The sequence below is a fragment of the Vanessa atalanta genome, chromosome 1 (genome assembly GCF_905147765.1).
Source record: "Vanessa atalanta chromosome 1, ilVanAtal1.2, whole genome shotgun sequence".
NCBI lineage: Eukaryota > Metazoa > Arthropoda > Insecta > Lepidoptera > Nymphalidae > Vanessa > Vanessa atalanta.
Genome location: NC_061871.1, coordinates 9560429 through 9574564, shown reverse-complemented (window position 1 = coordinate 9574564; position 14136 = coordinate 9560429). Strand labels below are relative to the sequence as shown.

Genomic DNA, 14136 nt, shown 5'->3' with positions numbered 1-14136 from the left:
CTCGTAATGTGATTTACACTTCCCCTTTTACTTGAAAGAAAATGCACAGAAATTTGACCCTTTTTTCAATTTAAAATAAAAACTATTAATTATTTTATTGATTGTAAATGTCTCACTACTGTGCTTAGACTTGAGGTAAAGGTGTAGAGCTCATACAGCTTGGTGGGATACACTATACACATACAGCTTACATATTTTATCTGACACATGCAGCTTTCTTGAAGACTATTTTCTTCACCGCCCAACAAGAGATAAATTATAAAATAATAAATTAAAAACGAAAACCGACAATTCACCGGTGCTTGTCCGGTTTTGACCCCCCAAAATTCTCGGTAACCATCTCGATTGTCGGTAATATAATTAATTATTATTAATAAAAAAGGATATTCTAATTAAGTTCTTTAATTTTTGTTATACGTACTCTTGATCAATTTGTTTCGTTTGCAAATATCTTATTCGTATACTAACATCTTAATAAAATTCATTCTATTGGGGGTTCAATTCTAAATTTTACATCGTGCAAAACTAATATTTTTTTTATTATCTCATTATCATACTCAGTATAATAGTATATCTAAACGTATTTACTGTTTACACACACAAATACTTCTTCTGTCAAAAATATACCTACAATCTTATCAGTGATTTTACTATAATACAATATACATACCTACTAATAATAGATTTACTTACTAATTAGACATCTACTAGCTATTAATTCTACATCATTATATTATTAATAAAAAACAGCTGAGATAGTCTTTGAGGATCTATTTAAGATAATGATTTTCATAATATAAATTTTTATATTTTTATAAAAACAGACAGTGTGCCAATCTCGTTGATGTAAGTAGTATTTAATGTCTTTAGTTACATTAAACTAAATTACGTAATCTTTCTAACCAGAATTTGACACTGTGGAAACACTAAATTCAAATATTAATCAACATTAAGCCAAACCGTGGAAAATCGTACCATGTCGTATTCGATGAAGTGAGAAAAACGTGACAAGACGTAAATTTTATCCACCTTCGTAATTTCTCATTACAATATTCTTATGAAATAGTAACACAAGTAACATAATGCAAAGGTACAGTATCGCATTGTCATATAAGGCGGCATGAAGCCCTCGAAATGTACAACTTAAAACTTGTAATGTATATCACAATATTATACTGCGATTTATTAAGTCTTAACATTACAAAGTTGCAGCAAACTTTATCTTTGTAATTTTAGACTTTTAATACCTATATTATAAGTGTGACTATATGTACCTTGATTTATGAGTAGACTGTTTTTTTTCTGATGAATCATTTATTTTTCTTTAACAACGTTTTTTCTTGCAGATGACCTGATAGAGAATGCCTTTATCATTAAGCCCGCCTTTGGTACATTATACTGTGTTGTACAATGTTATTAAATAAATATATTTGTAAAGTTAATAACCACCTGAAACACAAGTAACTGATAAAAACGATATTATTTATCAACTTTCGAGAGATATAAATCAACAACTAGAACTGTTTAAAAAAAATGGTTTATTATTTAATACTTTGCAGATTCGAATTTCTGTTAACTTCTATTTTTTTTTAGATTTATCGCCGAGAATTTGAGATTAAAACCATGAAAACCGGTAGCGTGTCACCCAGTATAACGGAATTTTGAAATACTTATATTAAGATCTTATTTATTTTTTCTTTAAAGATACTTTTGAAGTTTTTTTTTTTTTCAAAATAAATTAATATTCATTAATTAAATTATTATTCCAATTAAAGAAGGAATAAAGACAAATAAAGATTAACTTATTGATGCGATTTGCTTATAGCTCTACTGTGTTTTATCCATTACAGATAGTTCTTGATGAATATGTAGGTAGGTATCTATAGATATATTTCACGGTAATATGAATATTTTAGATAATTGACGATCGCGACCAATGACATCGCGTCGCATCGCGTCGATTCAACGTCAAAGTTGTTATTTTGTTTCACTCTTGTGGTTAGAATAAACTACATATAAACTCTGATGGTATGCAAATACTTTTATATATTACATACATACATATCTAGTGTAAAATTATTTAAGATAAGGAAATGGTTTTCTTATGTGTTTCACTTTAATAGCATCAAAAGCAAAAACATATTTAATTTACGATGCGCAGTTTTATAACTAGAATTCAATTTCATTTTTGTTTTCAAGTTGGTTGTTAAAATAAAAATGTGGGTCACCTGGACCCGTCCAAGTTGTGGGGCCTCGTCTTGTTTACGTCGACTTTATTACGTTAAGTTTTCAAAGAAAGTTTCTCATAAATTTTCATGGACGTTATCTTGTTATTCCGTCTGAAATATTGTAAGGATGACACTACTGTTGCACAATGTCTACAAAGAGAATAAATGAACTCAAAACTTCTTTATAAATATTTTAAAAGCAACTTCAAACGATGAAACGAACTTCTTTTGAAATGCCTTGTTTTTTAAAGTATGTACATTGTATCATTGACCATTGTATATCGTGGGATAGATGCTTGCTTTGAATATATATTTTGCTTATTTTTTTACATTACAAGATTTTATCTGGAATATAACATGAGTTCTATAAATAATTTATGCTGATATTGTAAATGTAAAAGAAACTCTGTCTTTTAGTCTGTTACGATATCACCATTGAATCGTATTTATGACATTTGCTATGAAGCAGGCTTGAACCCCAAGGATAGACATAAGCTTTTAATACTGAAAACATATTGTGATACCAATTCTCTTAACAAAACATAATAAATAAAAAACGCAAATTGAAATTGTTTTAAGTATCTAAATAAAATTGTAATTATATATTTTTTGAAATGTATGAAATGTACCTAATATTGATCTGCTCTCCAAGTTGTCGATCCCGACGTTTTGTTTACTCGTTTAGAAGTTAATAACTGTCGTTCCATTCTGTTTGCGGCACATTCCGCAGTTCTGTGCCCTCGTTTTTCTCGTCGGAACCAATTAATATTTTTGGCTTTATTATAGATACTCGATTTTCGCCAAATAAAGATATGAACGACCAGTATTATTATTACATGTTTATATTTAGGATTTTCCCGGTAAATTGACCACGTGTTGGCAAGTCGTCACTTCTTCCACTAACTTCAAATACTCTCCAAACTGGAACGCAGCTATACAAAACATTACAGTTTAGCGGTAAAAAAATGGTTGGTTGGTGGTACACACACTAGTCTCACAGACAGGACTGCGTAGCCATTATTTAGAAATACAATAATATAATTTACCTATCTTGTCTGAATTATCTTTGGTTAGTTGAGTAGAAGAAACACTTATCTATGCTTTCGATTCGATCTCTTAGACATTGATTAAATTTTATATAATCCTTGGAACACCCACGTTTACATAAAATAATTCCGATTTTTTTTCCAAGCAATTCAGTAAATTTCAAGCTATATGTATAAAGGTACATGCTTATTACTTAATTGGTTTTTCGATAAGTTAAATGAAATTGTACTACTAATATACATTTTGAAATTTTACTACTATAAGTGTTCAAAATATTCTTATTTAATGTTTCGTCGACGATGTCGTTTCAACGCGTCAGCTGGTCCACGATAAAAATCCCAAATAAAAAATATGTTTTAAAACATATTTAAATAAAATCGGCATTTTTGTGCATTCTAATAATAATTTTGGGTAATTGATAACGGTATTTTATTAACTGACATTGTTGATAACGGAATCATCTCATATTGATCCGTAGCTATCGATCGATTGATGGCATGCCATTGATAACGTTCCGACAAATGCTTCAAATTTCATAGCATCGGTTGCGGTTGAGCGAGCATAACGTGCTAAATATCTGTATACCTACATATTTAATGCTTTATGTTATTGTGATAAGGTGTATATTGTGCCAGTGAAGTGAGGTCGTAAGTCAAGGTTACCGATTGACATAATGACGGCCGAGTGTGACAACACTAGTATGAGCATTGCGGCCGGTGCTTGTTGTCGCGTGCGCAGAAGTATGCAGTGCTTCGGATTCAATGGTAATATACTGTTATTATTGTAATGATCTATAATATATGAACAACGATATTTGACGCATAATATTCAAATGTATTTGAATTGATGCACTCAGACTAAAACTTATATTAAAAAAAATAATGATTTGTTATATTTAAGACTGGCTCTACACTTAAAAAACTATTAGGAATTTAAAAATCGTTCGATAATATTCTAACGTTTTTGCGTAAATAACTAAATAGGTTCCATTGTTACAAATACAATAAGAATAAAATTTAGAATAGATGAAAACGATAAAGCAAAAACATACAGACAGTAACGTTAATGATACATAATTAAATTCATATTAACAACTGTTAATACAAAACACGTACCTAATTAGTAATAACAGCTGATAAGTATTAGTGTTGTTTTTTTTCATGTTAATATCATTAAACTTTTGATTTAGTTGGTATATAACAATAATATGTTCTATTTCTCGAGTGTGTGAAACTGCAGCATTTACAATTCTTCAGATATATCTCTGACAGCGCTTGGAGCGTACGGCGCGAGCGCACGCGATGTGTCGAATTAAATATCGTTTCGCCATTGCGCACATGCGGTTTAATATCTTCATAAAAGGCCAGAAAATAGGCAAGTGAATTTTGTGCACATATTATATAGACATCAGAGTCACAAAAGTCTTTGGAAGTTTGACTCGTCTTTAATTTTTTTTTAAATGCGTTGCGTTTAATTGTTACTTGTTCTGAATGCGTGTTCCGTATATGGTAACGATTAAAAGAAAGATTAATATCGTAAGTAATGTTCCTTTATATGTATAACATAAATATAATATTGATTGAATTTCCGTAAAATTTTGGTTTATCTACACAAAATTAACCATAAATGAAATGCTAGCTACGTTAAAAATTAAGATTACAAGCAGTTAAATATGCATTATGAAAGCTGTTACAAATATTTACATTACATTTATTTCTGTTATGCACTAGTTTTTTTTAAATTATTTATATAAAACTAGTTGAACCTGCGGCTTTACCCTTGCGAAATTTATAAAACTTTACATATGGCACACCAACCGTCACCCCAAATTTAAGACCTTCGAGGAATGATTTAAAAAAAATTTCTTCATGCCAAATTTCATCTAATTCGGTTCAGTGGTTTGAGCGTGAAGAGGTAACAGGCAGACTTACTTTCGCATTTAATACTATAGATGTATGAATTTAATTGATATTACAATAACTGTCAGCTTGAAGATGCATATGCTGATAACGATGGCAACTTGGCAGACACGCGGTAGCGTGTCAGCCAAGTTCAAGTAACACAATTTGACGTTTACAAATACGTTAATAGTGAATTCAATAAAATAAATGGGGAAATGCTGCTAGCATTCTTGCCAGCATCCAACGCGGTCAAGATTTATACAGTAACTATTTTTAATTCATATTTGTATGTATTTAAGAACTTAATGTCAATAATTCTTAGGTTAACAAAGATGTTACTTCGTAAAGTAATATAAACCAATAAACTCTGCTGTTGTAATCAATTGTCGGCTTGTATCGCTTAGTGTGAATAAAAACAATTATTTTAGTCGCTACTATTTCTTTATGATTAACAAATCATAACTAAAAAAAGGACAAATATGAAAAAAACTTGACGATTTTATATTGAAATAGATCCGATATATTTAACAAGTGTCAAAATTTTTATTACAGTAAGAGAATAATTAGCAACAAACATAGAAAACAAATCTTCGCATTGTGATTTTGATATGATCGGAAGATGTATACGTTATACAACTTCTGTTTTCCTATTAAATATAAATTCAACATAAGTAAACAACCTGGGATTGTATTATGTTGAATCGTAATTGAGAACACTGTCGGTAATTTCTCATTGTCGCCGACGGGAAAATCTAGTCCGACCTTGCAATAGCGTTTCAGTTTGTTAATGAAATCATTTTTAACGTAAGAGTGATCCGGCTCAAAAATTAAATATTGCATAAATACTTTCTTAAACATTCTACAATTATAAGTACTGATTATACTAAGTACCTTGTTAAATTTTTTTTATTAATTAACTATTACTATTTCTGTAAGTTTTGTTTTTCTACATGCATTCAATCAATATTACGCTACAATTTATCGAGATATTTAAATAAATACTATGAACTATTACTTTAAATCCTATTTAACTAACACGATAGCAAGGTTAAATTCGTTCCAACATCATGTACATGTATAACTCTGATAATTTGTTTGCGTTGTTTATATAACCATAATAAATATGCTCGTGATTATGATAATAGGTGAAAAAATAACTCGTGGGTTAAAACAATATGGGTAGTATTAGAGTTGATATGATTTTTCTGGATAGAAGCTGCTTGTAATTGAATTTTTTCTCATCTAATAATATGAATTCGATGCGTTATAAATTCAACTTACTTGTAATTTCCTAAACGCTTCCAAAATTAATTAATAGAAAATTCGAGTCTGGCAAAAAACACGTTAAAACAATAAAAATTAAGTAAGTATGTATTGTTCGAACATTTAATGATTCACACGGGTTTTACAACGAATTGAAAAAAAAAATGTAATGAATTAAAATGTTTTTATTGTAATAGTTAAATGAAATAATTCATGTGCATTTCATTTCGGAATGAGATTTCCCACTTATAGCATGACGGCGTTTGTTCCTTGATATCGGTTGAGGTATAGTCAAGATGAAATGTATTTATATATACAACATATATGTTTGTATATATAGTGTAAATTACAATTTTATTACATCTCCGTAACAGTTATAAACCAAACAGTCATTATTACCAACATAGCTGTACAAGTACAAGAAATGGCATCTACGTTATATCGACCACTTTTTGCTCCAGTAATAAGGCTGAGCATTATAGTTGGATGCAATATAACAGTGACGGTTAATATATCTTAAGTTACCTACATGCAATGACCGGTGCATGAATTGTTGTAGCCGGAGATATTTATTGAGATTATTACACAAAATGACTGTGTTCTTTTGCGATGAGACACAAATGATTTATACTTATTTATAAGTCTTTAAACCGTTTTGCAATCAATCACGTACTGAATAGTTTAGACGAGAAAGATCTAAACTATAGCCTATTCCAATGTAAGTAAGAAAAAAGATAAACAAACCTTATATTTACGTATTTAATGCGATTTGCTAATAACTCACCTATGTTCCCACTATTAAGAGCTTATGATTAATATATATTAATTTATATAACATCACCATCGCACTTAACTACTTGTTTCCTCTTTAATTTTCCTTCCAACATTCTGATAACAGTTTCGTTGACGTTCAAAACGCCATTATTTCCCAAATCCATAGTGAATATCATACATTAATCAAGCTCGCGACCAATGATAGCGTGTCAATTTGCTGCCAAATGTTGTTTATTTGTTTTTTTTTTTATGGTTGCCTGTTATGGGTCGAATAGAGTGTACGAGTAAATCGGTTTACATCAGTCGAATTATTTTTAGCAGCAATCGAAAAAAGCATTACTTTAAATGGCGATATTACAATAGGGCTCAAGTAAATATAACATGTAAATATAATTTCCATTCGATTGATTTGAGCCCTTCTAAAGTATAAATCTTGCCAGAGTATCTATGCTACATAAATATTACTGGTTGCTACCAAAGAGATTTAATAGTCTCTTATTATCTTGGATTGTTACATTTTCTCGTGTATCTTGAGATTAGTATTTTTTTTCTTCATTTGCATCTCATTCCATTAATATTTAACGATCAATTATTTAGGAAACTAGTTGTGCAAATAAAAATAAATTGAGTGCTATAGTAATATTAAAGTATGTGTTTTAAAATAATAGTTTCAGTTATAAATTTATCACGGAGCGGAGGTAACGGAATAATAGAGGTTGTTATAAATTTTCACATAATATTAGTCTGGGTATTCATAAAGTAATAAATATTACCTCCGAAAACCCGTTCAGTACATTATATTGAATTAGCTAGTTCAATGAACTCTGTAATGGATAAACTCATTAAGATTACAGAACGGGTCACGGAATTCAATTTATTAGTAATTTCTTACATTACTATCTTATGTTAAACATTACATTAGATTAAATATATGTGTTGTAATATAACGAAAAATTATGTACTTAATAAATGTTAAAGCTGTGGATCCTGATGTCCTGGGTTCGAAACACGGTTCGGGCAATTTTGAGTCGTTGGTTTAAATATAACTTGTCTAAAAAACATTGGCTCTACATTATTTTGCCGCTGAATGTTGAAAAGTTATCCTGTATGTCCTGTGTGTATCTCCTTCGTAGTTCACCTGCCCTTAAGATTGACCGCCGCAGCCAAAATTCTCGTGGCCAAGATTTATAGCGTGATATATTGTAAAACCTTTCTCTATAAATGGGCTAACTCAAAATGTTCAAACCGAACTTACAAACAAAAGAAAAATCTTAACCTGTATAAAATAGTATAGATAAGCCTCAATTGTTCAAAGGTTTTTGGGTCGCCTCAAAGTGTGATTGGATTTTGACCCTTACGGGTTAATAATTCCTTAAAATATACGCCACATCGACAATTCTTTGTTAGTGTTTTTTTTTTTAATGGATAGATTGTTTTTTTATTATTTAATCAATGTCAACATGTATCTACAGATATAGTCACCATATTTTTTAATTGTTCCAGCTTAATAGAACTCTAACCCATTTTCACTTCGACTGACGTCGATGGACTATAGAAAGTCCTCAATACTCGCAATGTGGTTTTTCTACAGTCGCTTGTATACTATAAGCTAACATTGCTTCCACTGGATGTTTTGTTACCTGTTTGATATATCGCTGGTCATCGATTTTACATTCAAATGTGGATACAGTGCTCGGTTTATCAAGATGTGATTAATGATGAGCAACGATGACTGTGTCAGTGTGTTAATATTAACTAAAATAATATCGATTTTGTTATACTCTTTCAGTTCATTTATTGTAACTAGTGTTTGTAAAAGTCGAAATTCGACCATAAGTATGATTATGATATGAGGAAAATATATATGAATATCGTTTCTATTGTGACTTTTATTTACTTGATGAATGATACACACTCATCAGATATTCTACTGCTAAAGAGCAAGAATAAGTATAGTTGTGTTACAGTTTTAAGAGCGATTGAACTTGTAGATACTAACTACCGCCAAAAGTGACATAACAACTTAACAACCAAGGTTGGCGGCGCATTGGCGATGCAAAGAAGAGGTTAATACTTCTTACTACGTCAATGGGCGATGGTGAGCACTTACCATTACTTTAGGCCCATTTGCCGTCCGCCTACCTACAGTATAAGAAAGACTACTTTTACTTAACAATCTATTCATTATTTGTCGAATTAATGAATACAAAAGCTAATTTAATGGAGCTCGCGATTATATCCGATTTGAAACGGGACCTTGTAAATCGTTGTCGTTTCCCTAGAGCCGATCGCGTGTTTAGCTACCATAAGCTATACTCACTAAAAAAATACGCCCAGAATAGAATTTGATTATAAGATTAGATTTTTCGGATTTACGATTATTTAAGAAGATAAGTAAACGTTAGAGGCATGCGTATATCGTTCGTATCGAAATCAAAGCGCTGTGGTGTGATTAAAGAAAATGCTTTGTTTTTAAGTAATTCACTTGATATTATTGTTAGCAGCAGTGCTTCTGTAAGATCTTAGTTCGGATCTCAAACGTAAAATATTGAAAAGCGTCTTAGTGTCACACGTTATTTTGAGGCGTTTATCCTCAAATTATCTATTTTAATAATTTCGTTTAGGTCTACGATAGACCCGATTGAAACCTATCCACAATTATAGGTCGTTAAAAAATAATGATTTTTAGTTACTTTTCACCACCAAATTAGAAAATATAATTGTTTGATAATCACAACATTTGTAACGTTAAAAGAAATGTTTAACCGTATTTGTTAGAAGCCGGGTTTTTATCTAGTATTCATTAAAATGATTAAAACCATTTAAAGCAAAAATGTCGCTCATTACTTTCTGACATTTCATCATGTTATGCGAATCTGTTCTTATAGAATAGCTCTAACTTACCTTTGAGCGTACAATTACACTTTATGCGGCAATTATTTTAGATTCTATGATTTAAAAGCCTTGTTGTCCCAATTTCTTTTTTATATTTAGAAATTGTATAATTATCACTAATGAGTTATTGAGTTCTGTTTAACTGTTCATTCGATTTATTTTACTGATTATTACTACAGAGTCCTCCAGCATAGACTACTCTACAGAACATATAACATTTTGGCGTAGTAATAAAATAAATAAAAATAAGTAGTATTTAAGCATATACAGTTTTTCTTTTTTTTAATTGTTATATTACTAACAGAAAATAATTTAAATAATTCCTAACAGAAAAATTCTATACAATTTTTTTTTTTAAAAACTCCTTAAATTTTTATTTGAACACTCTTCCACACGTATACAATATACAAAAAATGCTAATAAGTAATGGTAAGAATCTATACTTCTAGAAATGCTAAAAGTTGTATCGATGGGTGTTTCAGAAGCGGAGTGCGATGGGTGCGGCAGCGACGGCGAGGACGGTCGCAGCGTGGGCGAGTTGCTGCTCCCGCAGTACGCGCTGGCGACGGGCGGGCTGGCGCGCGACCATCGCCCACTCATCACATTCCCCGACAACAACAACTTCCACGTGCTATCCGCCGCCGAGTATCGCCGCCTCCTTCTCTACCTCACCTCTGTGCCCTCGTAAGTAATTATTAGAATTCCGTGTCATCGCTTGTTGAATACGAATAATTAGTTCATTTCAACAGTGCTGTTTTCTATAAAATGTGATTTTTTCCCTTAAAAATTACATCCATCCATCCATGTTAATCTCTTGACTTTAACGAACTCGTTTGTATTTATAAAATGTGGCCGAATACTCGCACGCATCTATATATGTAGGTATATAATATATATAGTTTTCTAATTCTGTTACTGATACCGATTCACGCATTCGAAATAAAATAACTATAAAACATTTGAAAAATCTATTCATAATGGTAGTAAGTATATTTAGTCTGTCTGCCTCGTTGGTCTAGTAGCCAGTTATAAGGCCACAGAACACGAGGTTCTGGGTTCAAGCCTATAAAACCGATAAAGTCGAGCCGATAAAAAGTTTTTTGGTTTTTCGGTCTAAAATTTCTCAGCAACAACCCAGAGTCTATTTGTTGGAAGTTTGTACACTCCCATGCCTCGAAGAGCACCTTAAGCTGTTGGTCCTGCGAACACATTCGTCGTGCGACACGGTCGTGTCGGATTTACCATCCAACTGGATGGATAGCACTTCACACTTCTCATATGATAGAGAAAACTAACAGGATTTCATTAATCACAAGAGAAATATCACTTTTAAGTTAGAAATAGTTACGACAAATTCAAGGAACCAGACAGTCTAATACTTTTATGTCTCTAATTTTCTAAAACTATTTGTATATTGTTTCAGTATATTAGAAGCTGAAATGGGATTCCATATAATAATAGATCGAAGAAAAGATAGGTGGAATTCTGTTAAGGCAGTCCTACTTCGAATATCGGTAAGTGACTCAAAGGTAATCACTAGTATACGTGATTGAGTACGTCTACTTATATATCTTATCTTTTCAATGGATATTACAAAAATGGAATAGGAAAACACAATTATAGAACAAGTTTAGCATTTATCGTATACATAGCATAGCATTTTCGAAGACAATTATCTTTATTATCCATATTATACCTGAAAGAAATACAATCTCAAGTGAAGAATTGATTGATTTATTGTAACAAAATATTCATTTCCTTTCAGGAGTTTTTTCCGGGTATTATTCACGCTGTATATGTACTACGACCAGCAAGTTTTCTCCAAAAAGCCTTATCAGAAGTTAGCAATAAACTGTTCAAAGAGGAGTTTCGTTTCCGAGTTCTGGTTTGTTCCTGTGTGGAGGAGTTGTACGAACACTTCGACAGGTCTCAACTTACGCCGGACCTTGGCGGAGAACTGCAGTATTCACATTCAGAGTGGATTCAACAGCGAATTGTAAGTGTAGTTAAAGTTTTCAAGTTTCTGCAACCATTAAATACATAACTAAAACCTCTTATTTGAACATATACATATTTTCAATGATGTATCAACCTTGCGCTCTGAATTACATAAGTGGACAATTAGGAAGTTTCGTAAAGAGCTGATCGCCTTACGAAATACTGAGAGAATTATATTTACTTTATAATAAGTCAAATAATTTTTGCGGTTACTGTAAAAACAAAAATAAATTTCAGGCATTGGAGAAGTTTTCAACGTTGATGAAAGAGATATCGAGTAAACTGGATGACTTCATGCACGAAATAGTGGACTGCGACATGGGGAATGATCCCACACAAACCAAAGAATTATTAGACTGTCAAGAATCTAGGTAAAATAATGTCCTCATTTTATTAGCTGAGTCATGAAACCTATATATAGTTTCAAAAAACGAAAACTTTCTTCTTGTTCAATGTTTATTAAAAAAAAAAAATTGAAATTACCAAGATAATATCGAGATAGTAATAATTGTTATATATAAAGTTTGTTTTCTTTCAGATATAAAGCTTTAAAAACAGAATTATCGTCGGCAACTACTCAAGGAGAGGAGCTGCTGACACAAGTGCGAAAACCAAATCTTACTTATAACATTATAAGCCATGTAGCGGCTGTTGAAAGGTAAAGAATAATTAAATCAGAAATCACTTACATACGTATTTTTATTATATAATATTATTAAATATATAATATTATTTGTCGCAGATTATTGGTGCAACTTGAAGAGACTGAAAAACAATTCGACAGTTTCTGGCAAAAACACTCAATGAAATTAAACCATTGGTTGATGTTTCGAACATTTTTATTAAACTTTAAACAAATGCAGGTAATTACACTTATAACACAACATACTGAAGTCAATTATTTATGATCGGATTGGTTTGAATTGAAAACCAGGCCGTTTATTCTTTTGCCGAAAGTCAAACAACGGAGTTTTTGGTGAGCATATCAAGTGACGTGATGTGTCAGTATCTTTCATTGGTTTGAAAATAAAGGCTTCTGATGCGGCTCTTTTACCAACTAATTCAGTAATATTAATACATGTCTCTTGATTGTCATTTTTGTCTTCGAAATTTGGCAATCGAAATTCTTTTCGCTTTTGAGTATCGAGTTGGAATGTTAATTTCTGTATTTGTCTCGTTTTCTCTTCCAATCGAGCTGTTAATTCTTCTGCCTGCTTCCGTTTTTTATTGAATTCTGACTGTAAAGAATTTACTTTACGTTTGCAGGTTTCTAACTCGGCTTTTAATTTCTGCACATTTAGCGTATTAACTTCCTCCAAACATTGAAGTTTATCTTTAGAATGTTTTGCTACGCTCTCCTGATATAAAGTTTCTTGTTCAACTTGGTATGACCAGAATGACATTGCTCGCATAGCTATATCCATAATAACATCTGGTTTCATCCCCGCTAAAACGATAGATTTAAAAGTCTCGCTTGGTTTGAGATCAGCTTGGATTACATCAAATTTATCTCGCAACTCACTTCCACACGCTGGACATGTTAAAGAATTCTCTGCGTTCCTTTTGAATTCCCTTTGACCGTGTTCGATGCAAAAAACATGGGAACAAGTCGTCACCCACGCATGACTCGACAGTGATTTTCTGCATTTTCTAAAATTGCACACTATATCTAAAGTCATTGTAATCTAACACAAATATGTACTATACATCAATTTGACGTTTACAAGACATTTACATATAAATAACAACAATTTTAAATTTGAGGTTATGTGTCAAAAGTATTATAATTTTTTTTTCGTTGGCCTGTATTTTTTATGACTTAAAATATAAATGCTTTTTTTTTCATTTATTTAGGCTACTTTAGATTCCCATTTAAAGAACGCGTGCGATATGACCGAAGTCGGTGAAACAGCAGTTAGAGTCGACGGCCTTATACAAGAAGCAAATGAATTTGAAAAACTATGCAACTGTGATCTAGATGCTGCTTCATCAGTGATCGAAGAAGGTAATTCTTTTTACAAAAAATGTGA

General features: G+C 31.4%; 2 protein-coding genes across 4 annotated transcripts in view; one reads left to right on the top strand and one right to left on the bottom strand.

The window, feature by feature from the left end:
- LOC125065724 (guanine nucleotide exchange factor DBS-like) overlaps positions 1-14136 on the top strand; it is a 77013-nt gene that overhangs the window by 20582 nt on the left and 42295 nt on the right. For all 3 annotated transcript variants that reach the window (XR_007119639.1, XM_047673511.1, XM_047673519.1), the window contains exons 2-8: positions 10591-10792; positions 11532-11622; positions 11874-12104; positions 12344-12477; positions 12645-12764; positions 12849-12969; positions 13961-14111. Coding sequence is in view for 2 of the 3 variants with exons in the window: in XM_047673511.1 (XP_047529467.1) it covers positions 10591-10792; positions 11532-11622; positions 11874-12104; positions 12344-12477; positions 12645-12764; positions 12849-12969; positions 13961-14111 (1050 nt within the window). In the remaining variant the exon portion in view is untranslated. The remainder of the gene's footprint in view (positions 1-10590; positions 10793-11531; positions 11623-11873; positions 12105-12343; positions 12478-12644; positions 12765-12848; positions 12970-13960; positions 14112-14136) is intronic.
- Positions 13009-13785, bottom strand: LOC125065747 (E3 ubiquitin-protein ligase CCNB1IP1-like). The gene has a single exon (XM_047673548.1). It carries the CDS (start codon positions 13783-13785, stop codon positions 13009-13011), a length of 777 nt encoding a protein of 258 aa, XP_047529504.1.